General features: G+C 49.0%; 1 protein-coding gene across 16 annotated transcripts in view; it reads left to right on the top strand.

Annotated features, from left to right (window-relative positions):
* Window positions 1–24,833, top strand: part of ZNF532 (zinc finger protein 532) — a 107,765-nt gene that overhangs the window by 39,534 nt on the left and 43,398 nt on the right. For 14 of the 16 annotated variants that reach the window (XM_058677069.1, XM_058677063.1, XM_058677067.1 and 11 more), the window contains 2 exons: window positions 7,133–9,495; window positions 22,483–22,664. In XM_058677069.1, the coding sequence (XP_058533052.1) occupies window positions 7,150–9,495; window positions 22,483–22,664 (2,528 nt within the window). In that variant the 5' untranslated portion in view covers window positions 7,133–7,149. The remainder of the gene's footprint in view (window positions 1–7,132; window positions 9,496–22,482; window positions 22,665–24,833) is intronic. The other 2 variants (XM_058677071.1, XM_058677072.1) reach the window with 1 other exon arrangement.

Below are 24,833 nucleotides of genomic sequence, written 5' to 3'. Positions count from 1 at the left end.
TTCCTCGCCCCACAGGAGGGCTCCCAGTCTCTGTAGGGTCTCTGGAAAGGCTGGAGTCCTTGCACATGCGCCCACCAGGGCTGCTCCCCCCGCCTCTGGGCAGTGGTGTGACACAGCAATGGCCACGTCTGTGTGAATCCCTGTTTGTGTAGGACCAGGGGAGCTTGGGAGGATGGACCTGCTGCTCTTGTGCTTGAGCGTCTCTCCCATCCACCTCCATTTCTCACCTGTGTGGGGCGCCGTTTGTACCTCACCTTCTGACTCAGCTCCCTGCCGCGGTTCATCCCTTCAGTCCCTGGGCACCAATGGACAGGGTAAGCCCTTGGCCCTCCCCGCTCCCAACCTGAGGGTGATACCTCAGTAGGTTCTGTGTGCCTTGGCAGGCCAGCAAGGAGAATGCGGTGCTGATCACTGGCCAAATCAGTCTCTTGTCTTGGCTGTGGGGTGAAGAATGGCGGAGTGTGCTTAGGTCAATCATTGCTTGAAGTTTTGTGCTTACTCGACTAGATGTAATAATGGCAAGTTTCTCTTTACATTCCTGATATTGTTAGTTATATTCCCGGGGCTGGGTGTATGTCATCATGCTCATTTTTTAGATAGAAAGTGCTTGGGCACAGAGATCAGGGACCAAAAGGGGACTCGGGCGCAGTGGTGGAATCTTGCCAGCAGGGCTGCTGGGCTACCTGCCTGGGCTGGGTGCTCAGCCTCTTCACCCAGGCCAACTCAGCAATGCCACTGTGGGCAATTGTGTCTAGGCTTCATGCGTTCTTGCCTGTTAGCAGGTATATTGGTTTGTAGAGCTACACAAAGATGTGACTAGCGGATTCCTCATATTCATTTCTCAAACACACATTTTTATAAACAGAGGAGACGAAGGCAAAGCTTTCTTAAAGTTGAGTGGCAGCGTACACAGAAAGTTTGTCTGATGCATAACTGCCAGCGACAAAATGCAAACTTTTGGAAATAATTTTGAATTACTATGTGTTGATCAGAAAAACTGGCCAGAGCAGAATGTGAGCAGTTGACATCTCTTTTTGGGAGATGGATGGTTTCCAGTCTCTTAAAAGCTGTGGCATTTTGCAGCACTGGTTTCCTTGTGTAGCAGTTGGTGAGATTCTGCATGTGGAGTTCCAGTGTCTTCCTGGAGAACGTGAAAGTAATTGGCCAACATGAGCAGGGCCTGCAGGAGGGGACAGGTTGACAAGGCTTTCATGCGGGTGAGGCCCTGTGTTAGGAGAGCCCCATGGAATGTCCAATGGGCAGCTGGACAGATGGCCCCAAGGGTAGAACTGGGCCTGCCCATTGACAGGCCTGAGCTCTCTGAGGGTGTGTGGTTGTGGCCCCGTGAGTTGCCGTGGTTGGCTTTGAGCAACATCTGAAGGGACTTGCTGAGAAAGGGGGCGGTGGGGCAGTGGGTGTGTGGCAGAGAGGAAAAGGAGGAGCCAGCAGCCTCTTGGTAGTGCCTGTGGGCTCCCACAGAGGAAAATGGTGGGAATTGTACTGGGCAGCCTTGCGCGGCAAAGCCAAGAGATGGCGGTGGACTGCTGTGGCTGTGGTTTCCAGCCAGGGACACTTTGTATTTCATTTGGGAGCCCTACACTCTGTGTGACAGCACACAACTTGCTTGGCCTATCTCTGTATCTGTGATGTGTGTGAGGGGTGGGGGATGTTCAGTTCCCCGGAGAACAGGAGTACACAGCAAGGATCCCATGGCCAGAGCTACTTCTCTTCACTGCGTCACATACAGCCTGGGTTTCCTTTTCAGCTTGATGTTTTGAATTAGATTTTGCTTGTGGAAAAGTTATAGTAACAATATAGTTTTCATGTGCTGCTTCTATAACTTTCTTTAAGGTTGCTGTTTTGTATAATTATACCATACTACTCAGAAATAGAGGTTCGGTACTAAGTTCTTGTTACAGTTGTTCTTTTGTTGTGGGCCTTCTTGTTTCTGGTTGTCCTCCCCACATAAATTGTGTGTGTGTGTGTGTGTGTTTACATCTGTGTGCATGTATATGTATGTATACACATATATGCACATATACTAAAGAATTCTGGTTTTTAACAAATGCATGGAAGCGTGTTCCATACGGAAAGTTTCCATGATCTGAAATTGTGCCTTGTGGCCTGGATCCTGACAGTGGTTGCAAGAGAGTAGATTTCTAAGGGACTGGGCAGGTCTTGCGAGGTGCAGGATGTGTCCTGTCCTTGGGGAACTGGGACAGTGGAAGCAGTGTGACAAGGGGCCCGAGCACAGGGACTTCTGGGGTAGGACTGGCAATAGCAAGTCCTAGGGCAGGGCCAGTGTGGTGCCTGGAAGGAAGGAAGTGTGTGGAGTTGTGCCTGGTACAGAAGATCTCCAGGTGAACTGCAGGAAAGAAATGGGTGGAGTCAGGCAGGGGAAAGATTAGCAAAGGCCTGGGCCCCTGGCAGGATGTGAGTTCATGCTGAGGGAAGACAGGATTGCAGTGTGGGTGACTCTGCACACCCACAGTAGGATAGGGAGTGGGAGGCGGGCCTTGCTGCTTGCTGTGTTTCTCTGGGGCTCCTCTGGCTTGGTGTCTGGAGAAAACAGAGGAATTGTGCTTGCTGAGCTTCCAGATTGACCCAGCAGTCCATGTGGCAGGAGCTGTGGGCCACGGATTGCCGGGTGAGCTTTTGAAAAAAGGCTAACGCTTGTCATTTATCGGGACATAGGCCCGTGTGAGGGAACAGCCCCTCGTCTGCTCCCGAAGAGCTGGACGGGACTGGGGCTAGTCTCATTCCGGCGTTTCCCAAGGCTGTGCCCTGAGAAATAGTGTTGGTAAGCGACAAGCCGTGGAGTTTTTACATGTTAGGTTACAAACCAGGAGCATGCAGTGTAGTCTGAGGGAGAAAGCATACTGTCCCCACAGAGTGTGTCTCCTGACTGATGATGCCATCAAGAACCGGGACACCAGGGAAAGTGTGTTTTGGATAAGAGCAACTGGATCTGCTTACTTCTGAATCATGTTATGTAGAATCAACAAAACACGGGCTGTGTGTTTCTACCTGCATGCAAAGGTGTGGTATAGGGTGTGCATGCCTCGTGGAGACCCATCACGAATGACGAGCCCAGGTTATTGTTTAACAGCTGAGCTACCCTGGGCACTCTGTTGACCAGTTCTCTTCTTTTTCCGGGTAACTTGACTGACCTTTATCCCAGCTGGGCAAGGTAAAGAGAAAAATTAGGAGGCATTTGGAAGGGAACTCCGATGAGAAAATATCTTTCCTTGATAAATAATTCAGACAAAAGTGGGATAGAAGCAAAAGATCAGGTGAGAAGAGAGAGTAGGCAAGATCCTGACGTCTTACACAGGAAACAGCAGGGATAGAAGCAGCACTGGGCTTGGCAGGGAACCAGGCTCTGTGCTTCCCTAAAGACAGATGTGTGTGCACTGGGCGCCAGGGTGCGTTTCCTGAGAAAAAGAGCCACGGGTGTTCTCAGAAACTTCTGAATGTGAAGGGGAACAAAGCTGGAGACACCCATTCACTTGTTAACCTGGGCTGTCGTGGTACAGCCCGTGGCCACATTGGAGTGCCCACATTGGAGTGCAGCCACTCTGTTCCTTTTGTCTTGCTTTCTCTCTCTTTGTTTTTAAAAAGATTTGTTTATTTTACTTGAGGGTCAGAATTACAGAGGGAGAGAGACTGAGAGGAAAAGAGGTCTTCCATCCACTGGTTCATCCCCTGATTGGCCACAAGAGCCAGAGCTGTGTCATTCTAGAGCTAAGAGCTGGGAGCCTCTTTTGGGTCTCCCACATGGGTGCAGGGTTCCAGGGCTTTGGGCTGTCCTTGACTGCTTTCCCAGACCACAGGCAGGGAGCTGGATGGGAGTGGAGCTGCCCGGGACATGAACGGGTGTCCTTATTGGATCTTGACGTGTACAAGGCAATAATTTAGCCACTGAGCCATTGCACCAGGCCCAAAACATTACATGTTTTTATAAAAACATGTTAGAAAGAGAAACAGAGAGAAAGATCTTCCATTTACTGTTTTACTCTCCAAATGGCTGCAGTGGCCAAAGCTGAGCTGATTTGAAGCAAGGAGCGTCTTCTCTGCCTCTCACATGGGTGAAGGGTTCCAAGACTTTGGCCATCTTCCACTGTTTTCTTAGACCACAAGCAGGCAGCTGGAAGGGAAGTAGAGCTCTCGGGACATGAACCAGCACTCAAATGGGATGATGGCACTTGTAGGCAGGACATTACCCAATTGAGCCACTGTCTGGTCCTTGGAATTTTTTTAATGGAATTATTTCTTTTGGAACTGGCATGGTAACATAGCAGGCCAGTCTTCCAGCTGCGGCACTGGCATCCCATATGGGCACTGTTGTGTGTCTTGGCTGTTCCACTTCCCATCCAGCGCCCTGCTTATGGCCCAGGAAAGCAGCAGACATCCAAGTGATGCCCATATGGTATACTGTTGCCACAGGCAGCAGCTTAATCCTCTACACTGTAGTACTGGCTCAGAATTTGCTTTTTAAGTTCAAAGGAGGGGAAGGCATTGTGGCTCATTGAGCTAATCACCTGCAATGCCACTATCCCATTTGAGTGCTGGTTTGAGTCCTGGCTTCCAGTGCAGCTCCCTGCTCATGTTCCTGGGAAGGCAGTGTCTGGTTGCCGAGGTACTTGGGTCCCACCCTCTACTCTGAGACTCAGAGTTCTACGCTCCTGTCTGTGGCCTGGTCCGGCCCTAACTCTTGTGGCCATCTGGCGAATAATCGACCAGATGGAAGATCTCTGTGTCTGTGTAACTGCGTTTCAAAAAGTAAATAACCATTTAAGAAAGCTCAGTATGATAAGGACTTCAGTGAGCAGATACTATTACAAAGTAGTGACAGGAAGTCCTAAAAGAGAACAGCAAACCTGGAGTTCTTGCTGTTGTTTACAGAAAATTTCCAAAACAATGTCAGCATGGTCAATAGATTTTGATCTGTTTTCCTTTAAATAGGACTGCTAGGATCTGAAAGTTGATTTATTTTCATTAAGGAAAATGTTACTTTGAGTGGGAAACCCTGTTGTGTTTTCCTGAATTAGAGGAATGTGCGTGTTCATTTTGGAGGCATAACAGTAACTGGATTTAAATAGGAGTCTGGCAGCTTGGGGAGTGGTTGACGTTTGCTTCCGATGGGCAGAGTCAGCGTGCAGCCTTTTGCACTGGCGCTCTGTAGCTGGGGCTGGGAAAGCAAAGGTTTTGTATTGTGGAGTGTAAGAGCATGATGAAGAGCAAATAGGTTTTTAAGTTTTTCTTTGGACTTGACCAATTCTGACTTGTGTCAGTGGCTTTGGTAGGAAACGCAATGATTTGTTTCATGGGAGGGAATACAATGCTTATATGACAGATTGGAGTTCTTTCAATTCACTTTCCTGTCAACAGTCTTTTTCTTCACATCCTTTCTGTGTCTTCAAGTGAAAGGGCATTATGTTGGGCATAAGTCCCATTAGTGAATAGTAAGTGTTTTATAGGGCCTAGTTTTTTTTTTTAACTTTTTTTTTTTATTTGAAAGGCAGAGTTACAGAGAAAGAGAGGGAGACAAAGATATAGAAATCTTTTATCTGCTGGTTCATTCCCCAAAAGGCCACTATGGTCAGAGCTGAGCGGATCTGAAGCCCGGAGCCGGGAACTTCAGATTTTCCATGTAGATGCAGGGCCCCACACACCTGGGCAGTCTTCTGCTGTCTTGGCAGGTGCTTCAGCAGGGAGCTAATGCAGACCCTGGGAGGCAGTGGTGATGTATCCCTGTCCGCTGCCCCCCAACGTGAGAGACCTGTCTCCAGTACTCAGCCCTCAGCTGTGGGAAAGAAGAGCTGGTGCAGAGCCTGTTCTCTTTGGGTGCTTCCAAGCTGGGGACCCCGGGCTCTGGTCCCTGACTGGGAGCCTGGTCACAGTTTGGCACTGATGGTGCCAACATGACTGTCAGCCTGCTGTTAGGCAGCTCACAGGCAAGTGGGTGAGAAGACATTGAGTCACATGCCGAGGCAGTGTGCGTGCAAGAGGGCACATCCGCTCTGTGGGGCGGGGTGCGCAGGGTGGTGTCCTTCTAGACTCCAGCCGCTGTGTGTGCTTCTGCATCCTTTGACTTCAGCCCCAGTGTGGCTCACCATTTCCTGAGGAGACCGCGTGTTGGCTTTCCCAAGAGGAGCGTGGTGGGAACAACGGGGAGGAATCGGCTCCTCTCAGTGCCAGGTAGAACTGACGTCTACAGTAGGTATGGCAAGTTGGGACTTCGTTCTCTCTGAATATTAAAGTCCGTAATTGGCCGTAAGATTGTCGTTCGTTTGTTCCAGTGTGTCTGTGAAAGCTGTTTAATTCTCTGCTCGCCAAAATGTTAGGTTCGCCTACCACTAGGGAAAGAATAACTCAGCCAAATGTATGAAAAGAATTTAGATGGCCTTTATTTCAGGGAACCACGGTCATGGCTTCCCTTCCCCATGCAGCGAAAAGACAGACGTGAAGGAGTGGGCTGCAGAGTAAGAAGAACGCAAAAGAGACGGGGAAGGGACCTTTTAAACTCTCCTTGACATGGAAGCCGAGACGGGGGTCGCCTCGGCCCTTATTGGTGGGGGGATATGGGTCTGTGCCCCTGATTGGTGCAACGTTGGTCTCACTGTGTGAGGGGCCCGCCAGAATTCCTCCATCCATTCCGGGTTTGGTTGGAGGCAAACTAACTCTACCCTTCTCCAGCCACCGTGGTAGCCATCAGAAGCGAGCATGCTGCCTCTGCAGGACTGAAGGCCAGCAGGCTCCATGTAGGTTGTCAAGTAGCCTTTCCTCACAGCACTGAGCCTGGTGGTCAGTGGCAGCTCTACCTGTTACTCCACAAATACCTGCTCTTTTGGGCTCATCTGTCCCAGTTTCTGTCAGCTTCCTTCTGGTCAGGGTAGGAGTGGCGCTGGGATGCTGGCCAGCCCTCTGGAGAGATCCATCACTCACGGTGATTCTGCGTGCTTTGTATGCAGTGCCTGGATGTGCCTTGCATCGGGCTCATGTGTGGTGACTGCAATTACCATTTGCCCTTTCTCACAGGATTCACTGTGTTAATGCGACTCCTGCCACAGGGCAACAGCTCTTATTTTTACTGACCCTCTGACGGGCTCCTTTTCTGTTTATTTAACAGGACATCTGATCAAATTCATGACCATGGGGGATATGAAGACCCCGGACTTCGATGACCTCCTGGCCGCGTTTGACATCCCGGACATGGTGGATCCCAAAGCAGCTATTGAGTCCGGACATGATGACCATGACAGTCATATTAAGCAGAATGCTCATGGTGACGATGACTCACACACACCATCATCTTCTGACGTGGGAGTTAGCGTGATCGTCAAGAATGTGCGCAACATCGACTCCACTGAGGGTGTAGACAAGGATGGCCACAACGCCACGGGCAACGGCCTGCACAATGGCTTCCTCACGGCCTCTTCGCTCGACAGCTATGGCAAGGATGGGGCCAAGGCCTTAAAGGGGGATGTGCCCACCTCTGAGGTCACCCTGAAAGACTCCGCCTTCAGCCAGTTTAGCCCCATCTCCAGCGCTGAGGAGTTTGATGACGATGAGAAGATCGAAGTGGATGACCCTCCTGACAAGGAGGACGGGCGTCCAGGTTTCCGGACTGCCCTGTTGGCAGGCTCAGCTCCACAGCAGGACTATGAGAAGCTGAAGGCCCTCGGAGCAGAAAATGCAAGCAAAACGGGACACTCTTCATCCAGCAGCACGGAAAAGAGCAAGGCTGTAAAGAGAGAGACAGACACAAACTCCATCCACCTGAGTGTCTATGAACCTTTCAAAGTCAGGAAATCGGAGGACATACTGAAGGACAGCACCGAGAAGGTGCTGGAAAACAGAGTCCTCGATGGCAAGCTGAGCTCCGAGAAGAGCGAGCCTGGCCTGGTGGGTGTAGCACCATCCAAGAACAAGTCATCCTCCAAGCTGTCCTCATGCATCGCAGCCATTGCTGCCCTGAGCGCCAAAAAGGCGGCATCAGACTCGAGCAAGGAACCCGCAGCCAATTCTAGGGAATCTTCTCCGCTGCCCAAGGAGGCCAGTGACAGCCCCCGGGCTGCCGACAAGTCTCCCGAGACCCAGAGTCTCATTGACGGGACCAAGAGGGCGAGCCTCAAGCTGCCAGACAGTCCCCGGAGTGTCTCGAGCGAGAACAGCAGCAAAGGGTCCCCGTCCTCTCCCGCGGGCTCCACGCCGGCCATCCCCAAGGTCCGCATTAAAACCATTAAGACATCCTCTGGGGAGATCAAAAGGACTGTGACGAGGGTGTTGCCGGAAGTGGATCTTGACTCTGGGAAGAAGCCTTCTGAGCAGACGGCGTCCGTGATGGCCTCTGTGACGTCCCTGCTGTCATCGCCAGCCTCGGCTGCGGTCCTCTCCTCCCCTCCCAGGGCACCTCTGCAGTCGGCAGTGGTCACCAACGCAGTTTCCCCCGCTGAGCTGACGCCCAAACAGGTCACCATCAAGCCTGTGGCCACTGCGTTCCTCCCCGTGTCTGCTGTAAAGACAGCAGGGTCCCAAGTCATTAATCTGAAGCTCGCTAACAACACGACAGTGAAAGCCACGGTCATATCTGCGGCCTCTGTCCAGAGTGCCAGCAGTGCCATCATCAAAGCTGCCAATGCCATCCAGCAGCAAACTGTCGTGGTGCCGGCGTCTAGCCTGGCCAATGCCAAACTCGTGCCAAAGACTGTGCACCTTGCCAACCTTAACCTTCTGCCTCAGGGTGCCCAGGCCACCTCGGAACTCCGCCAAGTGCTAACCAAACCTCAGCAACAAATAAAGCAGGCAATAATCAATGCGGCGGCCTCGCAGCCACCCAAGAAAGTGTCACGGGTCCAGGTGGTGTCGTCTTTGCAGAGCTCAGTGGTGGAAGCCTTCAACAAGGTGCTGAGCAGTGTCAATCCAGTCCCAGTTTACATCCCAAACCTCAGTCCTCCCGCCAACGCAGGGATCACGTTACCGACGCGGGGCTACAAGTGCTTGGAGTGCGGTGACTCCTTCGCACTTGAAAAGAGCCTGACCCAGCACTACGACAGGCGTAGCGTGCGTATCGAAGTGACATGCAACCACTGTACAAAGAACCTCGTTTTTTACAATAAGTGCAGCCTCCTGTCCCACGCGCGTGGGCATAAGGAGAAGGGCGTGGTCATGCAGTGCTCCCACTTAATTCTGAAGCCAGTCCCAGCAGATCAGATGATCGCTTCCCCATCAAGCAATACTTCAGCCTCCTCCGCCACGGTCCAGAGTGCCACGGCAGCTGGCACGCACACCGTCACAAAAATCCAGTCTGGCATCACGGGGACAGTCATCTCTGCCCCTTCCAGCACCCCCATCACCCCAGCCATGCCCCTAGACGAGGACCCCTCCAAACTCTGTAGACATAGCCTGAAATGTCTGGAGTGCAACGAGGTCTTCCAGGATGAGACGTCGCTGGCGACGCACTTCCAGCAGGCTGCAGATACGAGTGGACAAGTAGAGTATCATTTACATTTGGGTGTTTCTGTGATGAGTCTGTAGGTGCGAATGCTTAGTAAGAAGCCGTGGATTTTAGGGATGGGAGCTCAGCTCAGTGGAGGGTGTGGCTGTGGGTGTGCATGTGTGTAAATGTGTGTGTAAGTGCACAAGTATGGCATGTAAAAGAAAAGATTGCTTTCACTGGGCAGGAACAGTGTTGAAACACACATCTTAAAAAAAAAAAAAGGCCCAGCTTGTTGGGAAGGTGATTCTTCCAACCAGACATAAGCTGTGTGTGCCTTGGAGTCCTGGTGTTTTGGAGCTAGGCGCTTGTGAGGGAGTGGCATGGGTGTGGGAAGTCCGAGGCTGAGCTGTTTATGATGCCATGCCGTTGGGTAAAGTGTTGGCTCATGCTGTGTTGCCAGTGTTGCTGCGTTATTAGTGACAATTTGGGGAATTTAAAGGCTACTGACTCTTATTCTCTTATTCGTTTTGTTACTGACACATTGTTAATATTCAGGCACAGATGGGTGGTCCTCACAGCGAGTTTCCTTACTTAAGACAGTGGCAAAAGTGCATTCCATGTGAACTGCAGTGAGCTCCACATTGCCCATCTCCAGTTGGGGGGGCTGGGTGTGTGTTTACGGCTTTGTTCCGTGACCATTTGTGAAAAACCCAGCCCAATGAGTACCTGCTTTTTACCTCTATCATTTTACTTCTGTCCATGGAACAGCAGTGGCTGACAAATGCACATATTTAACGAGCGTATGATGCCTGTTACTGGGAAGTACCTGGTGTGTGGGATGAAATCAGTTCAAGCTAGAGAGATCAAATGATAATTTGTGCCAACCACAAAGCCTGTAACATTCAGAGGGGGTGCTAGTTTGAACCAGTATACCCTGTCAGGCTTTCCTCTGAAAATCTCACCAGCCGCCATCTCTTCTTTGTCTTCCAGGATTTTTTTTGTTCATTTGTGCTGTGGTTGATTTGTAGCTCTGGTCCTGTTTTGGCGCTGAGCTCCTTGGGGAAGGGTGAGGGGGTTGTCAAGACCCATTGCAGTGTTTTTGTAGGATTTTGACTTTGGGGGACAGTAGATAGAGTCCCTGAGTGGTGTTTTTCTCTGAATTTTCAGCTTAGTGCAGGTGGAAGCGAATTTTGATCCTTTCTTGCAGGTTTGTGTGTTACATGTTTGTTTCATGGGCTCTGAGAGACAGAGGCCCAGAGATCAGGGGAGCAACTGCCTACTTCAGCCAGACAGTACTCACTGTGGCCTCCTTGGCAGATCCCACAGGCAGTGCTGGCTCTGTCTTTGTGGCCTCCTGTGTTGGCATCATTTTCTCCAAAGCATGCAGCTGGGCAAAAAAAGCCCAGAGCTACTCCTGCAGTTGGCCTGCCCTCTGACTTGCTTTTGTGTCTGCTAGTGGCCTGGGGTGGTCGACCTGTGAAGGCCTCGCTCTTAGCCTGTGTGCGCTTGTACTGGCCTTCCAAGTCCCGTCAGCTGTATGTGTCTGCTTTGGGACATCTCCATGCATTATGATTGAGGATGGCTGTGGGCAGAGAGGAAGGAATTTCCCTTCTTCCCTGTATTGCTGCTGTCTCAGTCTCTATTAGCTGTTTCGGCTTGGTGGCCATGCAAGGGTCAAGCAGGGGTGAAGCTCTTTGCCTGGGGCTGGAGTGGGAGGAAGATTGACAACTTTTCTTGTTTGCTTGGTGGCTGGGACCGTTAAAATGTGCAGGTCCCTGTTTCACCCAGAATCCTAATGAATGAGTCATGGCAGAATATATGTTGGCTCCAAGGCCAGATAAGTATGAAGCAAACCTCCCCTCCCCCATTTCCTGTCTCCGGTTATGCTGGGCTGTCATCCACTTGGCTCTCTGGAGAGAGTGCTTGCATCTAGTGATCTAGCCAAGTGCATGACCAGTTTCTACAGGCCTGGTGGTACGAAATGCCCCCATGGTGCCTTCTCATTACAGTTACAGGCCGAGTGCCCCTGCACAGTTTCTGTCCTCATTCCCAGCAGGGGGTGGCCGCTAAAGGCCCTCCTCCAGTCACTTTAGCCATTTCTGGGTGCTGTTGGTGATTGCTGGGACTGTGGAGGGAGGGACCACGGTGCGGAAGAGCAGGAGAATGAAGAGGAGATGCTCTGATTTCTTCTGCCCAGTTTGCCAGTGCCAGGCCTGTGCCATTGAAAGATTTATGACCTCAGGGAAAAGTCCATCATAGCAGTCACTTCCTTTCTGAAAGCTGTCCCTGAGGTACTTCCTCCTTTAGTGATGTTTTCCCATACAGTCCAGATGGCAACTCCCTGGCATCGTGAGTCCCAGAGCCTTGACATAGCCTTCTGCTTCTGTTCCACCCCACTCACCCCACCCTATACCACACATGTAAAACTTGTGTTTCCCATTGATCCCCACACTCTAAGACACCCAATGGTGAGCTGAGAACCAGCCAGTTCCTCGCACGTGGGCATGAACTGTGCCTAATATGCCTGGCCTGCCAACAAGCAAGAGGTACCAGCTGAGCCACTCACTGGAGTCAGCGTGGCTTCCCCTTGTGATTGTGGGGCTGACTGGGACTGTACTTGCAGCTGCTGCCCAACCTCTCTAGAGGCATAGCGCCGTGGGTCCCTCATCTACTGAAGCAGTGGGATCCAAAATCCCCAACGTGGGCTCTGCCGAGTGTGGGGAGCGGGGTTGCTGAAGAAAGCCCCGCGGTGGCAGCTGCGGCCAATAACCTAGGACCAGCAGCTGCTCTGCAAAGTGGAGAGATGAGAGCTGGTCTTGCCAGCAGGTGAGGCAAATTTGCCTCCTCTCCAGGGCCTGGCCTGGAGGTTGCAGGTGAGGCAGATTTGCCTCCTCTCCAGGGCCTGACCAATCAGGTAGCACCCAGTGGATCCACGGGAAAAAAAGGATATATAAGCAGCCTGCTGTAGGCAAGCTAGAGAGCGAGCTACTGGGAGCTACAGAGGATGGACAGACAGACGGGACAGACAACCACGACGACGAAGAAAGACTGGTTGGAAGTAAAGTGGCTCTTGAAACAGAGCATGGAGTGTCGGGTGATTTCTTCCGCGGGTACGGGAGACCCCGGGGGACCCCGATAGCCAAGTGTGCTCTTCACAGTGCTGTGAAGCTGGGCCCTCGTGAGCCCAAGAGTGTGGGTAGCCCATCCTTTGTACTGCTGGGTGGCGTTGCGTTGTACACCTGTACCCCAGCAGCTCGTCAGTTGCTTTTGAAGGGTCTCACCTCTGTGTTGTTCAGTCTGGGGCTGTTAGGAAGAAAGCTGGTTTAAGCATTTGTGTACAGCTTGCCCGTTTTTCTTGCTCTGAGAGGAAAGCCCAGGAGTATAATTGTAGGATGGTATGATAGTTACGTGTTTGGATTGTCAAGAAACTTTCCCAGAGCAGTTGTCCTGTTTTATATTCCCATGGGCAGTAGACGAGGGATCCAGTTTGCCTCCATCCTCATGGGCATGTGGTGGCTTTGCCTAGGTGGTTTTGGGTCTGGTTTTAGCTGTTCTATGGGAGTATAGGATATTCTTCGTTGTGGTTTGAATTTGTCTCCCTAAGGACCTGTGATGCTGGGTGTGTTGTCACCATCAGCTGCCATGTATCCTTTTCGGTGAGCTGTCGTCCAGTCTACTCATTCTGCTATGTTTAGTTTTCTTACCATTTTAGTTGGGCCAGCTCTTGATGGTCTGGGTCCTAGCTCTGCTGGGTGTGTGCTTGCAGTTCTCTTCTCCTAGGCTGTAGCTTGCCTTTTTCTCCTCTAACAGGTTTCTGGGAGAGCAGACGTTCTAAGTGAATCCCAGTGTACCAGTTTTCCCTCTATGGTTTGCACTGGTGGTTGGTTTGTCGAGTCCTGGATCCTGAAGATTTTCTCCTGGGTTTTCTTTCACCTAAAAGTTTTGTAGTTTTTCTGTGTTTTTTTTTTTTTTTTAAATGTCTTCCATTTTGAGTTCATCTTTGTCTAAGCTTTGAGACGTGAGTCCTTTTTTTTGGCCCGTGCAAGCCTGCTTCCTCTATTGCTGTTTGCTGGCAGTGTTGTCTAGTTAGGCCTGTTGGATGGCGCTTGTTAAGGATTCTTGATCCCGTCTCATTGGGCCTTGGGTTTCTCTTTCAGCATCACCCAGTCTTGAGTACTAATAGCACTTGACTGATCCCTCTAATATCATCCTTCTTTCATGGGATTATTGTAGCTACTCTAGTTCTTTGCATTTCCATTTGAATTTTAGAAAAATGTTTGTTTCTATCCACAGCAGCAAAAGTCTTGTTGAAACTTGGCAGCGTTCGCCTTAAATTTACCCGCCTTTTTGGGGGAGGGGAGACTTGACCCATGATGAGTCTTTCAGTGGGGGGACACACTCTGTATTTACCTGGATTTTTAGTGGTTTTCATCATGTGAGTCCTGTAAGTGTACCATTAATTTCTTTTTTTTCCTAATAATTGTACCCATAGTCATTGCTAACATGTGAAAATGCAATTAATGTTGTATATTTATTGTGTATCCTGTGACTGTTAACCTCATTGAATTTATTGGTTTCGGAGATTTTCTGGGGAACCACATTGATTTTTCAGATGCCAAAGTAGCTGTGCGTTCCTAAAATGAGTGCTGCTTGGTCAAGCTGCTGTGTTGTGGGTTTCATTTGTGAATGTCTCCCTAGGGAGTTTTGCACCTGTGTTCCGTTAGGCTTCTTTGATTGCTCCATGTTGCTGTGCTTTGGAGTAGCCTGGCACGGAAGTGTTCCCTTCTTCTCTGTTTTCTTGAACAGTGTATGTGATTGGTGTTGGTTTTCCTTTCAGTGTTTGGTACAATTAACCTGGGGCCCCACTGGGCTTGGGAGACTCCTTCCCTGTCACTACGTGGGCACGGCTGTTGGGACGCTTCATCCGGTCCCCTGGTAGGGCCAGACCGCCTCTGCCTGGACTTGGCGTGTTGGGGGCCCTGGTGCTTTCCATGGCGTCTGGAAAGAGTAGAGCAGTTGCTGTTTGCAAGTTTGCTCTTTGGCTATAGAGAGCTGATTTCTGTTGGGGATTTTTTTTTTCTCTGCCCAGTGATGTTTTTGAGGAGCCAGCTTCTTGGGCACCAAGTCTGGGACACAAGAGGCATAAAGAAGAATTTGGAGGTCCCGCCAGTCCACTGTCTCTGTCCTGGCTTTCTGTGTTACACCCAGGGGCTTCTGGTGGTCCCATGGAAACGCTGGGGCTGGGGACTTTGGTGCCTGTTTTCACAGCCAGGGAGTTTCACTGTGTAATTAAAGGTCGTCTGAGCTGCCTGCTCCCTGAGGGTTCCCACGGGCTTCTCAGGATTCTCCAGCCAGCCATTGGCCCTCCGGGTTTCTACTTCTGAATGCAGGTCGCTGTCTTCAAAGGCCTTGGCACTGCTAAGCTGAGCCTGCAAGCCCTCAACTGTTCCCTGGGACAGCTCAGTCCCCAGCTCTTACTTGTTTGTGTTTTAGAGCAGGCCTCTCTGTGTTCTCAGGGTGTCCTTTCCTGTGCACGCCTATGGCTACGCCTGTCACACTTTCTTGCATTGTTTCCTGCCTGCATGACATGTCCCAGAGGTGAGGTGTTTATGGCATTTGTTGACATTAACTTGCTGGGACTTTCTGGGGGCTGTCTGTGCAGAAGTCATCACTGCCACATAACATGCCTGCCGCCCACTTGAGCTGGGCCTGTGCTCTGCCATCCCCTTTAGGTCTCTGGTAAAGGTGAGGTGGCTTTGCTTAGTCTTCCCTGCCCTACATTCGTCAGGCTCCAGTTTTTATCTTAGAGAATTGTCCCACCCTGGTGTGAGATAGGACGTGATGGCTGCTTGGGAGAGGCTGCCCTGCTTGCTTATTTAACCACGGGGGTGGAGTGGGCTGCTGCAGGAGCAGCCAGAAAGCCCTGGAACTTTAACAAGGCAGGAGGAGTAAAGCAGTACAATAAAAACGGAGTTGGTGGGCGGTTGACTTTGTGTTCTGCCTGCCAAGTTAGTAATCCCTGCTGTGGGCACCTTGAGCCTGGAGGCCCAGAGCAGAGTCCTCCTCTCCTCCCTGAATTGGAGTGTTGTGGACTCACATCTCACCCTTGCCATGACTAAACTCAGCAGAGGACAGACTGCAGCGCCCACCATTCTTATGGTTGGAATCTGTTTTCTTTCTACAGAACCCACAGCAGCTTTAGCACCAGAGCATGCTCTAGGTCCTCTGAGCAGCGCTTTTACTTTACACTTGAAAAAGCACATGTCCAATTAGTGGCAGAACCGAGACTCAAGGTAGAGTTTCCGGTTCACTGTTCTTTCCACCTCATTATGCTGATTTCCCTAGAAAGGAGCAAGAATTTTACACTTGCTGGGATCTTAAGAATCAATAAGAATGGACGCTTGGGTGGTGGGTGGCTGAGGTGCCAGCCTTCTGCATTGGAGTACCTCGGGTCAGTGCCTGGCCCTGGCGCCTGACTGCTGCTTCCTGCTGGTGCCAGTGCTGGGCAGGGAGCAGTGATGGCTCAAGGTGTTTGTGTCCTCATCACCACTTGGGAGGCCTGGCATGAGTTCCTGGCTCCTAGTTTTGGCCTGGCTCAATCCCAGTAATTGAAGGCATTTGGACAGCGAACCAGGTGATGGGCACTCTGTCTCTCTGCTTCTCAAGGAAATAAATGGAAATTTAAAAGTACAGCAGTTAAAAAGCTTTACCCAGGGGAGGAAGGAAGAATGGACGCTGGGATTAGATCCATATGGGCTTCGAGAGCAGGTGCTTCGAGAGTGCTCCATTTGTGGTGGTCCTCATTTTTCGAGTTTGCTGATTCATCTTAGTTTCAGGAATTTCTGGGTGTCATGCACACAGCGCACCATGCGTATCACGCTGCTGTGAGCAGCCCGGAGCTCTCGCTTCTGTAGATGCTGCTCAGGCAGTTTCCTCCAGAAACCAGGAGCCCGTGCCCCCAGTGGTACTATTAGTGGGCAGACCTGGACTTGGGAGTTCGGACCTTCCTTCCCAATGTTGAAGTTTGATTCGGTCATGCAGTTCCTATTGCAGCCCCGTCTCAGTGTGCCCGGCCCTCTGTGCACCTCTGTTCTGCAGCCATGGTCACCTGACTGTGCTCAGATGCAGCTGTTCGTGATTGCGCCCAGTCAGCTGCCAGCTCTTCGGGTGGAGGTAGAGTGCAGCAGAATGACCTGAGGCTAAAACCACTGCCACAGCTCGCTCTGGGAACTAAAGTTGTATGCAAGGTGTCTTCAAAAAAAAGTTGTTTAAAGGAAAAATATGTATTTTTGGAAGGGTGGGGAAACTATGCACAGATTTTTTTTTTAAAGATTTATTTATTTTTATTGCAAAGTCAGATATACAGAGAGAAGAGACAGGAAGATCTTCTATCCATTGATTCATTCCCCAAGTGGCTGAAATGGCTGAAGCTGAGCCAATCTGAAGCCAGGAACCTGGAACATCTTCTGGGTCTCCCACACTGGTACAGGGTCCCAAGGCTTTGGGCTGTCCTCGACTGCTTTCTGAGGTTGTAAGCAGGAGCTGGAAGGAAAGCAGGGCTGCTGGGATTAGAACTGGCGCCCATATGCAGTCCTGGTGCGTGCAAGGCAAGGACTTTAGCTGCTAGGCTATTGCACCAGGCCCAAGATTAAAAAAATATATATATTTTGCACCAAAATAGCTTATCTTTCAATTCTTATTTTTTTAATCCACGGACTTTTTTTTTAGAATATGTCAGGCAGATAACTTTTTAAAAAAAGATTTATTTATTTTTATTGCAAAGTCAGATATACAGAGAGGAAGATCTTCCATTGAATGGTTCACTCCCCAAGCGGCCGCAATGGCTGGAGCTGAGCTGATCTGAAGTCAGGAGCCAGGAGCTTCTTTTGGTTCTCCCACGCAGGTGCAGGGTCCCAAAGCTTTGGGCCATGCTCAGCTGGTTTCCCAGGCCACAGGCAGGGAGCTGGATGGGAAGCGGGGCTGCTATGATTAGAAGCGGCGTCCATATGGGATCCCGGGGCGTGTTCAAGGCGAGGACTTTAACCACTGTGCTATCGCGCTGGTCCCTATCCACGAACATTTTGAAACCTCTCTCTTCCCTACCCCATCTGGCCAGTCCTGCCATCCTGGGCACTTCATGTTGTTTCTGTTTCACTGGTATTTGAAGTGAAATGTTTTCTTTGCGTTTTCATGGTGAGACTGGATGAAAATGAAAGCCAGGAAAGGAATGGTGGTAAACTTTGTCAATACTGTTGTTCTGATTGTTTTTGATAATAATCCTGTGAGCAGATTATGAAGTGGTAGGGTCATTTCCTTAGCATGTGGGCTCACTGGGCCACAGCCTTGACCTTTTGTTTCGGAGTTCCATGTCAGTTTGGGCTGTGAGTGTGTTTGCACACGGAGCAGAAACATGCGCTGCAGTTACCTGATTATCTCTGGCCTGTCTCACCCTCCTCCCTGGTGCCTGTCTGTGTTGAAGAACACGGGATTATTCTGCTGGTTACGGAGGCAATTCCTAACCTGCTGGAGGGCCGCACCAAGCCCCGACGGCCTTAGGCTCCGTAACTGGGCTGTTGTGCACCTGCTCCTTGCCATAGCTGTGTGTGCCAGCCCAGCATGGGGCAGGACAGGCATCACCCCGAGGGGATGTGGTTTTTTTCTTTGACTCTGTTGAAAAGTCAGATCTTCGTTGAACAGCAGCAGTTCTCTAAGCAAGTGAGACTGCCCCAGAGTAGAAATTAGGTTTGTGTATTCCTGACTACTGAAAACACCTATGCATTTTCAGGTGATGTAAATAAAACAGCAAGATGGGCCCGGCGGTGTGGCCTAGCGGCTAAAGTCCTCGCCTTAAAAGCCCCGGGATCCCATATGGGCGCTGGTTCTAATCCCAGCAGCTCCACTTCCCATCCAGCTCCTTGCTTGTGGCCTGGGAAAGCAGTTGAGGACGGCCCAATGCATTGGGACACTGCACCCGCGTGGGAGACCCGGAAGAGGTTCCAGGTTCCTGGCTTTGGATCGGCGTGTACCAGCCCGTTGCGGCTCACTTGGGGAGTGAATCATCGGACGGAGGATCTTCCTCTCTGTCTTTCCTCCTCTGTGTATATCTGGCTGTAATAAAATGAATAAATCTTAAAAAATAAATAAATAAAACAACAAGAGACCCAGAAGGCCACATAAGTGTGCTTTGTCAGGTGTGGAGCCTTTAAGATAGATTTTACTTTCTTTTTGGAAACCAAGTTGCAAATGGACAAGCTTGTATGTATTTGTGGAATGCACTGTGTGTCCTGCTATGTTGCGGCAACAAATGGTCAACTCGGAATCCTATGGAGATGATCATCTCAGACATTTTTTCCCCTCTTGGTGATGAGAGCATTCAGAGTCCTTTTATTGAATTAGAGAAAAGGGAGGGGTGAGACATGTGTTGTGGTGGTATGGGTTTAGGTGCTGCTTGGGACACATTCCCATCTCGTATCAGCTTATCTTGGATGGAATCCCACCTCTGCCTTTTGATCGAGCTTCCCACTAATGTGCTTGGGGAGCAGATGATGGCCCGAGCACTTGAGTCGCACCTTCACATGGCATGTCCGGATGGAGTTCCTGGCTCCTGACTCCTCATTCCTCGCTACCTGGAGAATGAACCTGCCGATGAAAGCTTGTTTTCTCTCTGCATTTTTCTCTCTGTCACTCTCTTTCAAACAAGTAAGACTTTATCAGCAAAAAGAGAAAGTCAGATTCTTTAAACCAGAAGGGAAATCTTTGTCTTCTCCTGTGCTGAAGTATATTCTCTAGATCCTGGAGGGTGGGTGGGGGTCACAGAAAACCCCATGCATTGATCATGGCTTCAGAGCATTTGAGAAGAGCAGGGGGCCTACACTTGTTGGTGCTGTGAAGACCCATTGCTGCTACTCCAGGAAGCGCTCTGTGTAGCAGGTGCAGTGAGGAGAGCTGGAGGGGTATAGTTCAGTCAATGATGTCATCTGAGTTTAAAACCGTTGCTGACCGTGCAAGTATCTGGGAGGAGAGTGTCTATACCTTATAGCATGCTTTTTCTGCCAGTGTAGTAGAAACAGTAAGCACAGGCAGAAATGGGCGAGTAGCCACAGTGTTTACGTGACGGGGCCGCACATGCATCTGTGCAAAACAAAGGTAAGTTCTGTGCTCCCAGTGAGCGGTTCTCACATTTCAGGAATGGCGGGACATGATAAGCAGTAGTGTTTGGTGGGATGCAGTGGTCCTGACACACCATCACGCTCCACCCCTGCCGACCCCCTGCTAAGGCAGATGGCACGCTTGAGCTGGTAGAAATGGTCAGGTGCAGAGGTGGGTGTGTGGGGAACAGAACTTTCCAGGCAGCCTTGGAGTCCTCTGTGACTGAGTTGTATGCGTGGCCACTTGTCAGAGTATTTTGGTGGAAGATAGGTGACGGTGGTTTTCAGTTTTCAGGAAAAATTAGCACTTGTTATTTCCATCACTTTACACAAGGTAACAGTTGCTATGGAGGCACTTGTCTCTAAACTTGTCCTAACTCAGTACTCTCTGGCACTCAGTGGACTTGTTCTGTTTCCTCTGTGTGTTTTGGTTTGTTGCTGGTAACCCTGCTCTGCTCCTCTCACTGGCCCCCTTGAAGAGGCCTCAGAGTCTGGCACAGCCTGGTTCCAGTCCTGGTTCTTCCAGTAGTGGCTGTGGGCCCTGTGCGCCCTAGGAACCAAGGTTCTTGGCCACACTTCATTTCTCGCCGTGAAATGGCACTACTCTCTTCTTCATAGATTAAGTGAATTAAGTGACATGATATATTGAATTTATATGTTTATATGGTTCTTGATGGAATAGAGTCAGTGAATTATTTTTAAAAGATTTGTATATTTTTATTGGAAAGTCAGATTTATGGAGAGAAGGAGAGAGAGAAAGATCTTCCAACCACTGGTTTATTCCCTGAGTAGCTGCAATGGCTGGAGAGAAGATGAGCCAAACTGAAGCCAGGAGCTTCTTCCAAGTTTTCCATTCAGATGCAGGGGCCATCCTCTGCTGCTTTCCCAGATCACAAGCAGGGAGCTGAAAGGAAAGTGGAGCAGCGAGGATACCAACTGGCACCCGTATAGACTCCTGGCACATACGAAGTGAGGACATTAGCCAGCCAGTAGGTTATTGCACTAGGCCACAGATTTTATTTTTTTTATATACACATGGACACATCATGTATGTGTTTTGAGTCCATGTGTATATATCTGCATTTATAGAAATAAAGTTTTATCCTTTTAACCTATTTGGCATGAAAGAAATTCTAAATTTATCTCGGGTAACTGTAAGCCATTTTTAAAGTACTTGCGCAGAGTCAGGCGTGATAATTTGCAGCCTGGAATTAATGATGTGTGAAGGGAGATGGAGGACTTCAGTTCAAAGGAACGGGATTAACCATGATAATGTCGATGTTGACAGGATCCTGTCACTAAGGAATCTGCCGGTTGTTTTTTTCTGGCTGTAGCTTGTTTGAACTCTTGAAGTATGTGTTATTAGATAAAGGGTGTTATTTTTTTAATGATACTACTTTCAAGCTGTCTGTAGTGTCCTAATCTGGCTACAGTAAACATCCTGTTTTTTTAAAATTTATTTATTTATCTATTTTTATTGGAAAAGCAGATTTACAGAGAGAAGGAGATACAGAGAAAAAAAAATCTTCCATCCTCTGGTTCACTTCCCAAATGGCCATAATGGCTGGAGCTGAGCCAATCCAAAGCCAAGAGTGTCTCCCACATCTCCCATGTGGGTGCAGGGTCCCAAGGACTTGGACCATCTTCCGTAGCTTTCCCAGGCCACAAGCAGCAAGGTGGATGGAAAGTAGAGCAGCTGTGACACGCACTGATGCCCATTTGGGGTTCTGGCATTTGCAGGGGGAGGATTTAGCCAATTGAGCCATTGCACTGGCCTCTACAATAATCTTATGGGATAAAATTTGTATTTTATTTCTTTCAGGGGAAAAATCAAGAAAAAAATTTTAAGAGAGTTTCCTATTTTTCTTAGTTTAGATCACTCAGAAAGTTCAATCTTTTAAAACTTGATTAAAAAGCTAAAATTAAAAAATAAAAACCTTTAACATTTGTAATTCTGTTATCAGTGTGAAAAATGTTTAAAATCCTAGCAAGAATCTGTACATTGAGGCTTTCTTTGAATTGAAGATAAACAGTGTATTGAAGACAGGAGATCCTTGACTGCGTGGATACGTGCAGTGTCCAGCACACGCGTGTCACAATGCTGTGTGGCTCACTGGCAAGTCCTAGGTCCTCAGTGTGTATTAACCTTCAAGGTTGCTTTGAGAAGTTGCAATTTGGTGTTTTTTGCCTAGGTAGGTCAAAAGCCTTTTATGAAGATTTCAGCCCAGTTTTGTTTTAAATGTATGCAGATTTTAAACTCAACAAAATTTCAGTGTAATGTCTGAATTTATGTATCTTAGGTAGAGCCCCTTGGTTTGATTTACAAATCATGTCATGGCCAGCTCATGCATTCAAATTGTTGTGGCCATTTTCCCTCTCCCCCAGAAAAGAGATTCCTGTGTTTTTCAAATAACTGAAGTGATAGGAAATTGGAGTGGGACGGAGAGATGGGATTAACTCCTAATTAATTTTTTATTTTGAAGAAGATTTATCAGTTGTGGAAATTTCTGTTAATATACAGACATTCATGATCTTGTTAGTACACATTAAAGTTGATTTGCTTCCATCATTTGCAAGCATGCCTCTTGTAATTCCTCCTCTCTGCACTAAATCTAAATGCACAAGTAGCAATCTTGAAGCTCAACTTGAAGCTGACATTCTGTTGGGCTCATGCATTCCCGTGAATATGACTGCATGGTATATATTCTTTTACAGGAGAAATAATTTTCTATTCAATGTATAATTTTGCAGCGTGTTCTTGGGCTTACAAGGAATCATAGCAGTGTCATTGGATTGAAAGATGTATAGTCTTTGTGAGGTGTAACCAAGGTTCTTTGCATATTAGCACATCCTTCGTAGGACCAATGTTGTTTCCCCCTTTGGTTTGTTTAGAAGACTTGCACTATCTGCCAGATGCTGCTTCCTAACCAGTGCAGTTATGCTTCACACCAGAGAATCCATCAGCACAAATCTCCCTACACCTGCCCTGAGTGTGGGGCCATCTGCAGGTCTGTGCACTTCCAGACGCACGTCACCAAGAACTGCCTGCACTACACGCGGAGAGTTGGTTTCCGGTCAGTATATTGTTCACTTTTGTGTCGAAAATGTGTGCTCCATGGTGACTAGACAGTGTTTGGGGTGGTATGCACACAGCGGCTACAGTGATGCCTCTATTAACAGATCCTCCCAGAAGCCTCCTGGCTTTGTGTTCTGACCCTGCTGACCCACATGGGCTCCAGTTTAAGTGGGCACACATGGTAGCACATTTTTCTTACCATCCTCCCTGCATGGCTTTTAAACAGTATTTGTTTCTTTGTTTTGAAGCTCAGCGTTAGGGAGAGAAAAGGAGAAACACAGGAGGAATCTTCTATCCACTGGTTGCTCCCTAGATGTCTGCAGTGGCCAGTGCTAGGCCAGGCCAAAGTCAGGAACCAGGAGCTGCTTGCAGGTCTGCCACGTGGAGGACAGGGGCCCAAGCACTTGGACCCTCTTCTGCGGCTTTTCCCAGGCCATCAGCAGGCAGCTGGGTAGGAAGTGGACCAGCCAGGACTCGAACTGGCACTTGTTTGGAATGTTATTGCACGCAGAAGCTTTACCTGTTGTGCCATTCCCTGTATTTCCATGTCACTGAGTACTTGCTGCCCGCTGGGCAAACAGGAATAGTTCACTGAACTGTTTCTCTTCTCTTGTCTCCACTGAAGGGTACAGGTGTGCGTCTTCCTCTGACCTGGCTTCTTCACCCACCATCCCAATCCTCTTTCACCTGAGTCCTGGATTCTCCTTGGGTGCCCTCACAAACTTTTTTTTTAGATTTATTTGTTTTTATTCAAAAGGCAGGTTTACAGATAGGAGAAACAAAGATCTTTCATTTGCTGATTCTCTCCCCAAGTGGCTAAAATGACTGGAGCTGAGCTAATCTGAAGCCAGGAGCCAGGAACCTTTTCTGGTTCTCACACATGGTGCTAGGTCTCAAGCCTTGGGCCATCCTCTGCTACTTTCCCAGGCCACAAAGCAAGGAGCTGGATGGGAAGTGGAACATCCTGGATATGAGCCTGTGCCCTTATGGGATCCCAGTGCTTCCAGGGTGAGGACAATTGAGCCATTGTGCCAGGCTCCAGGACAGTGATCTTAATTTCATTTTCCATTTAGGCCTGACGTGATAGCCAAGTAGCTAAACCTTTGTCTTACATGTGCTAGAATCCTATATGGGTGCTGGTTCGTGTCCCGGCTTCTCCATTTCCCATCTAGCTCCCTGCTTGTGGCCTGGAACTAGCAGTGGAAGATGGTCCAAGGCCTTGGGACCCTGCACCTGCATGAAGGACCCAGAGAAGCTCCTGACTCCTGGTTCCTGGCTTTGGATTAACTCAGTTCTGGCCTTTGCAGCCACTTGGGTAATGAACTAGCAGATGAAACATCTTTTTCTCTCTCCTTCTCTGTAAATCTGGCTTTCCAGTAAAAATAAAATAATCTTTAAAAATTATTTTATTTTCCACTTTATGATTTTCTTTACTCAGTCCAGTGTGTTTTGAATCTTGACCCAATAAAGAAGATTCTCCCCCAAACCAAATACGCAGTGTCTGTTAATAAAGGTATCACTGTATTTAGTATGTATCTTAACATTGTTTATTACTTGGTAACTTTAATATTAGCCTCTTACAGTGGTTTATTTTAAAGTTTTGATATGGTTTTGATGTTTTTATAAGAATGACATTTATAATGGTTGACCTGATTTAATGGTTGTATTTCCTTGAAATTTATCCATGGTGTCGCTTGTTACTGGGTGGTTCTCCCATTTTTCTTCACACCAAAAAGTCAGACTTGACTGCATTTTGATTTGGTGCCTCTAAATCTGTGATGCACAAACATTTCTTGCTTTGAGAATTTATCCTTGTAGGGGACTCCGGATTTCAAAACCACTAAGCTAGAGGTTTTTTTTTTTTTAAGATTTATTTTTATTTTTATCACAAAGTCAGATATACAGAGAGGAGGAGAGACAGAGAGGAAGAGCTTCCGTCCAATGATTCACTCCCCAAGTGACCGCAACGGCCGGTGCTGTGCCAATCTGAAGCGAGGAGCCAGGAACTTCCTCCAGGTCTCCCACGTGGGTGCAGTGTCCTAAGACTTTGGGTCATCCTTGACTGCTTTCCCAGGCCACAAGCAGGGAAGTGGAGCAGGCGGTATTGGAACCGGCGCCCATATGGGATCCCGGCGCGTTCAAGGAGAGAACTTTAGCCACTAGGCCA

The sequence above is a fragment of the Ochotona princeps genome, chromosome 18, assembly GCF_030435755.1.
Source record: "Ochotona princeps isolate mOchPri1 chromosome 18, mOchPri1.hap1, whole genome shotgun sequence".
Lineage (NCBI taxonomy): Eukaryota > Metazoa > Chordata > Mammalia > Lagomorpha > Ochotonidae > Ochotona > Ochotona princeps.
This window is presented reverse-complemented; position numbering and strand designations above follow the sequence as displayed.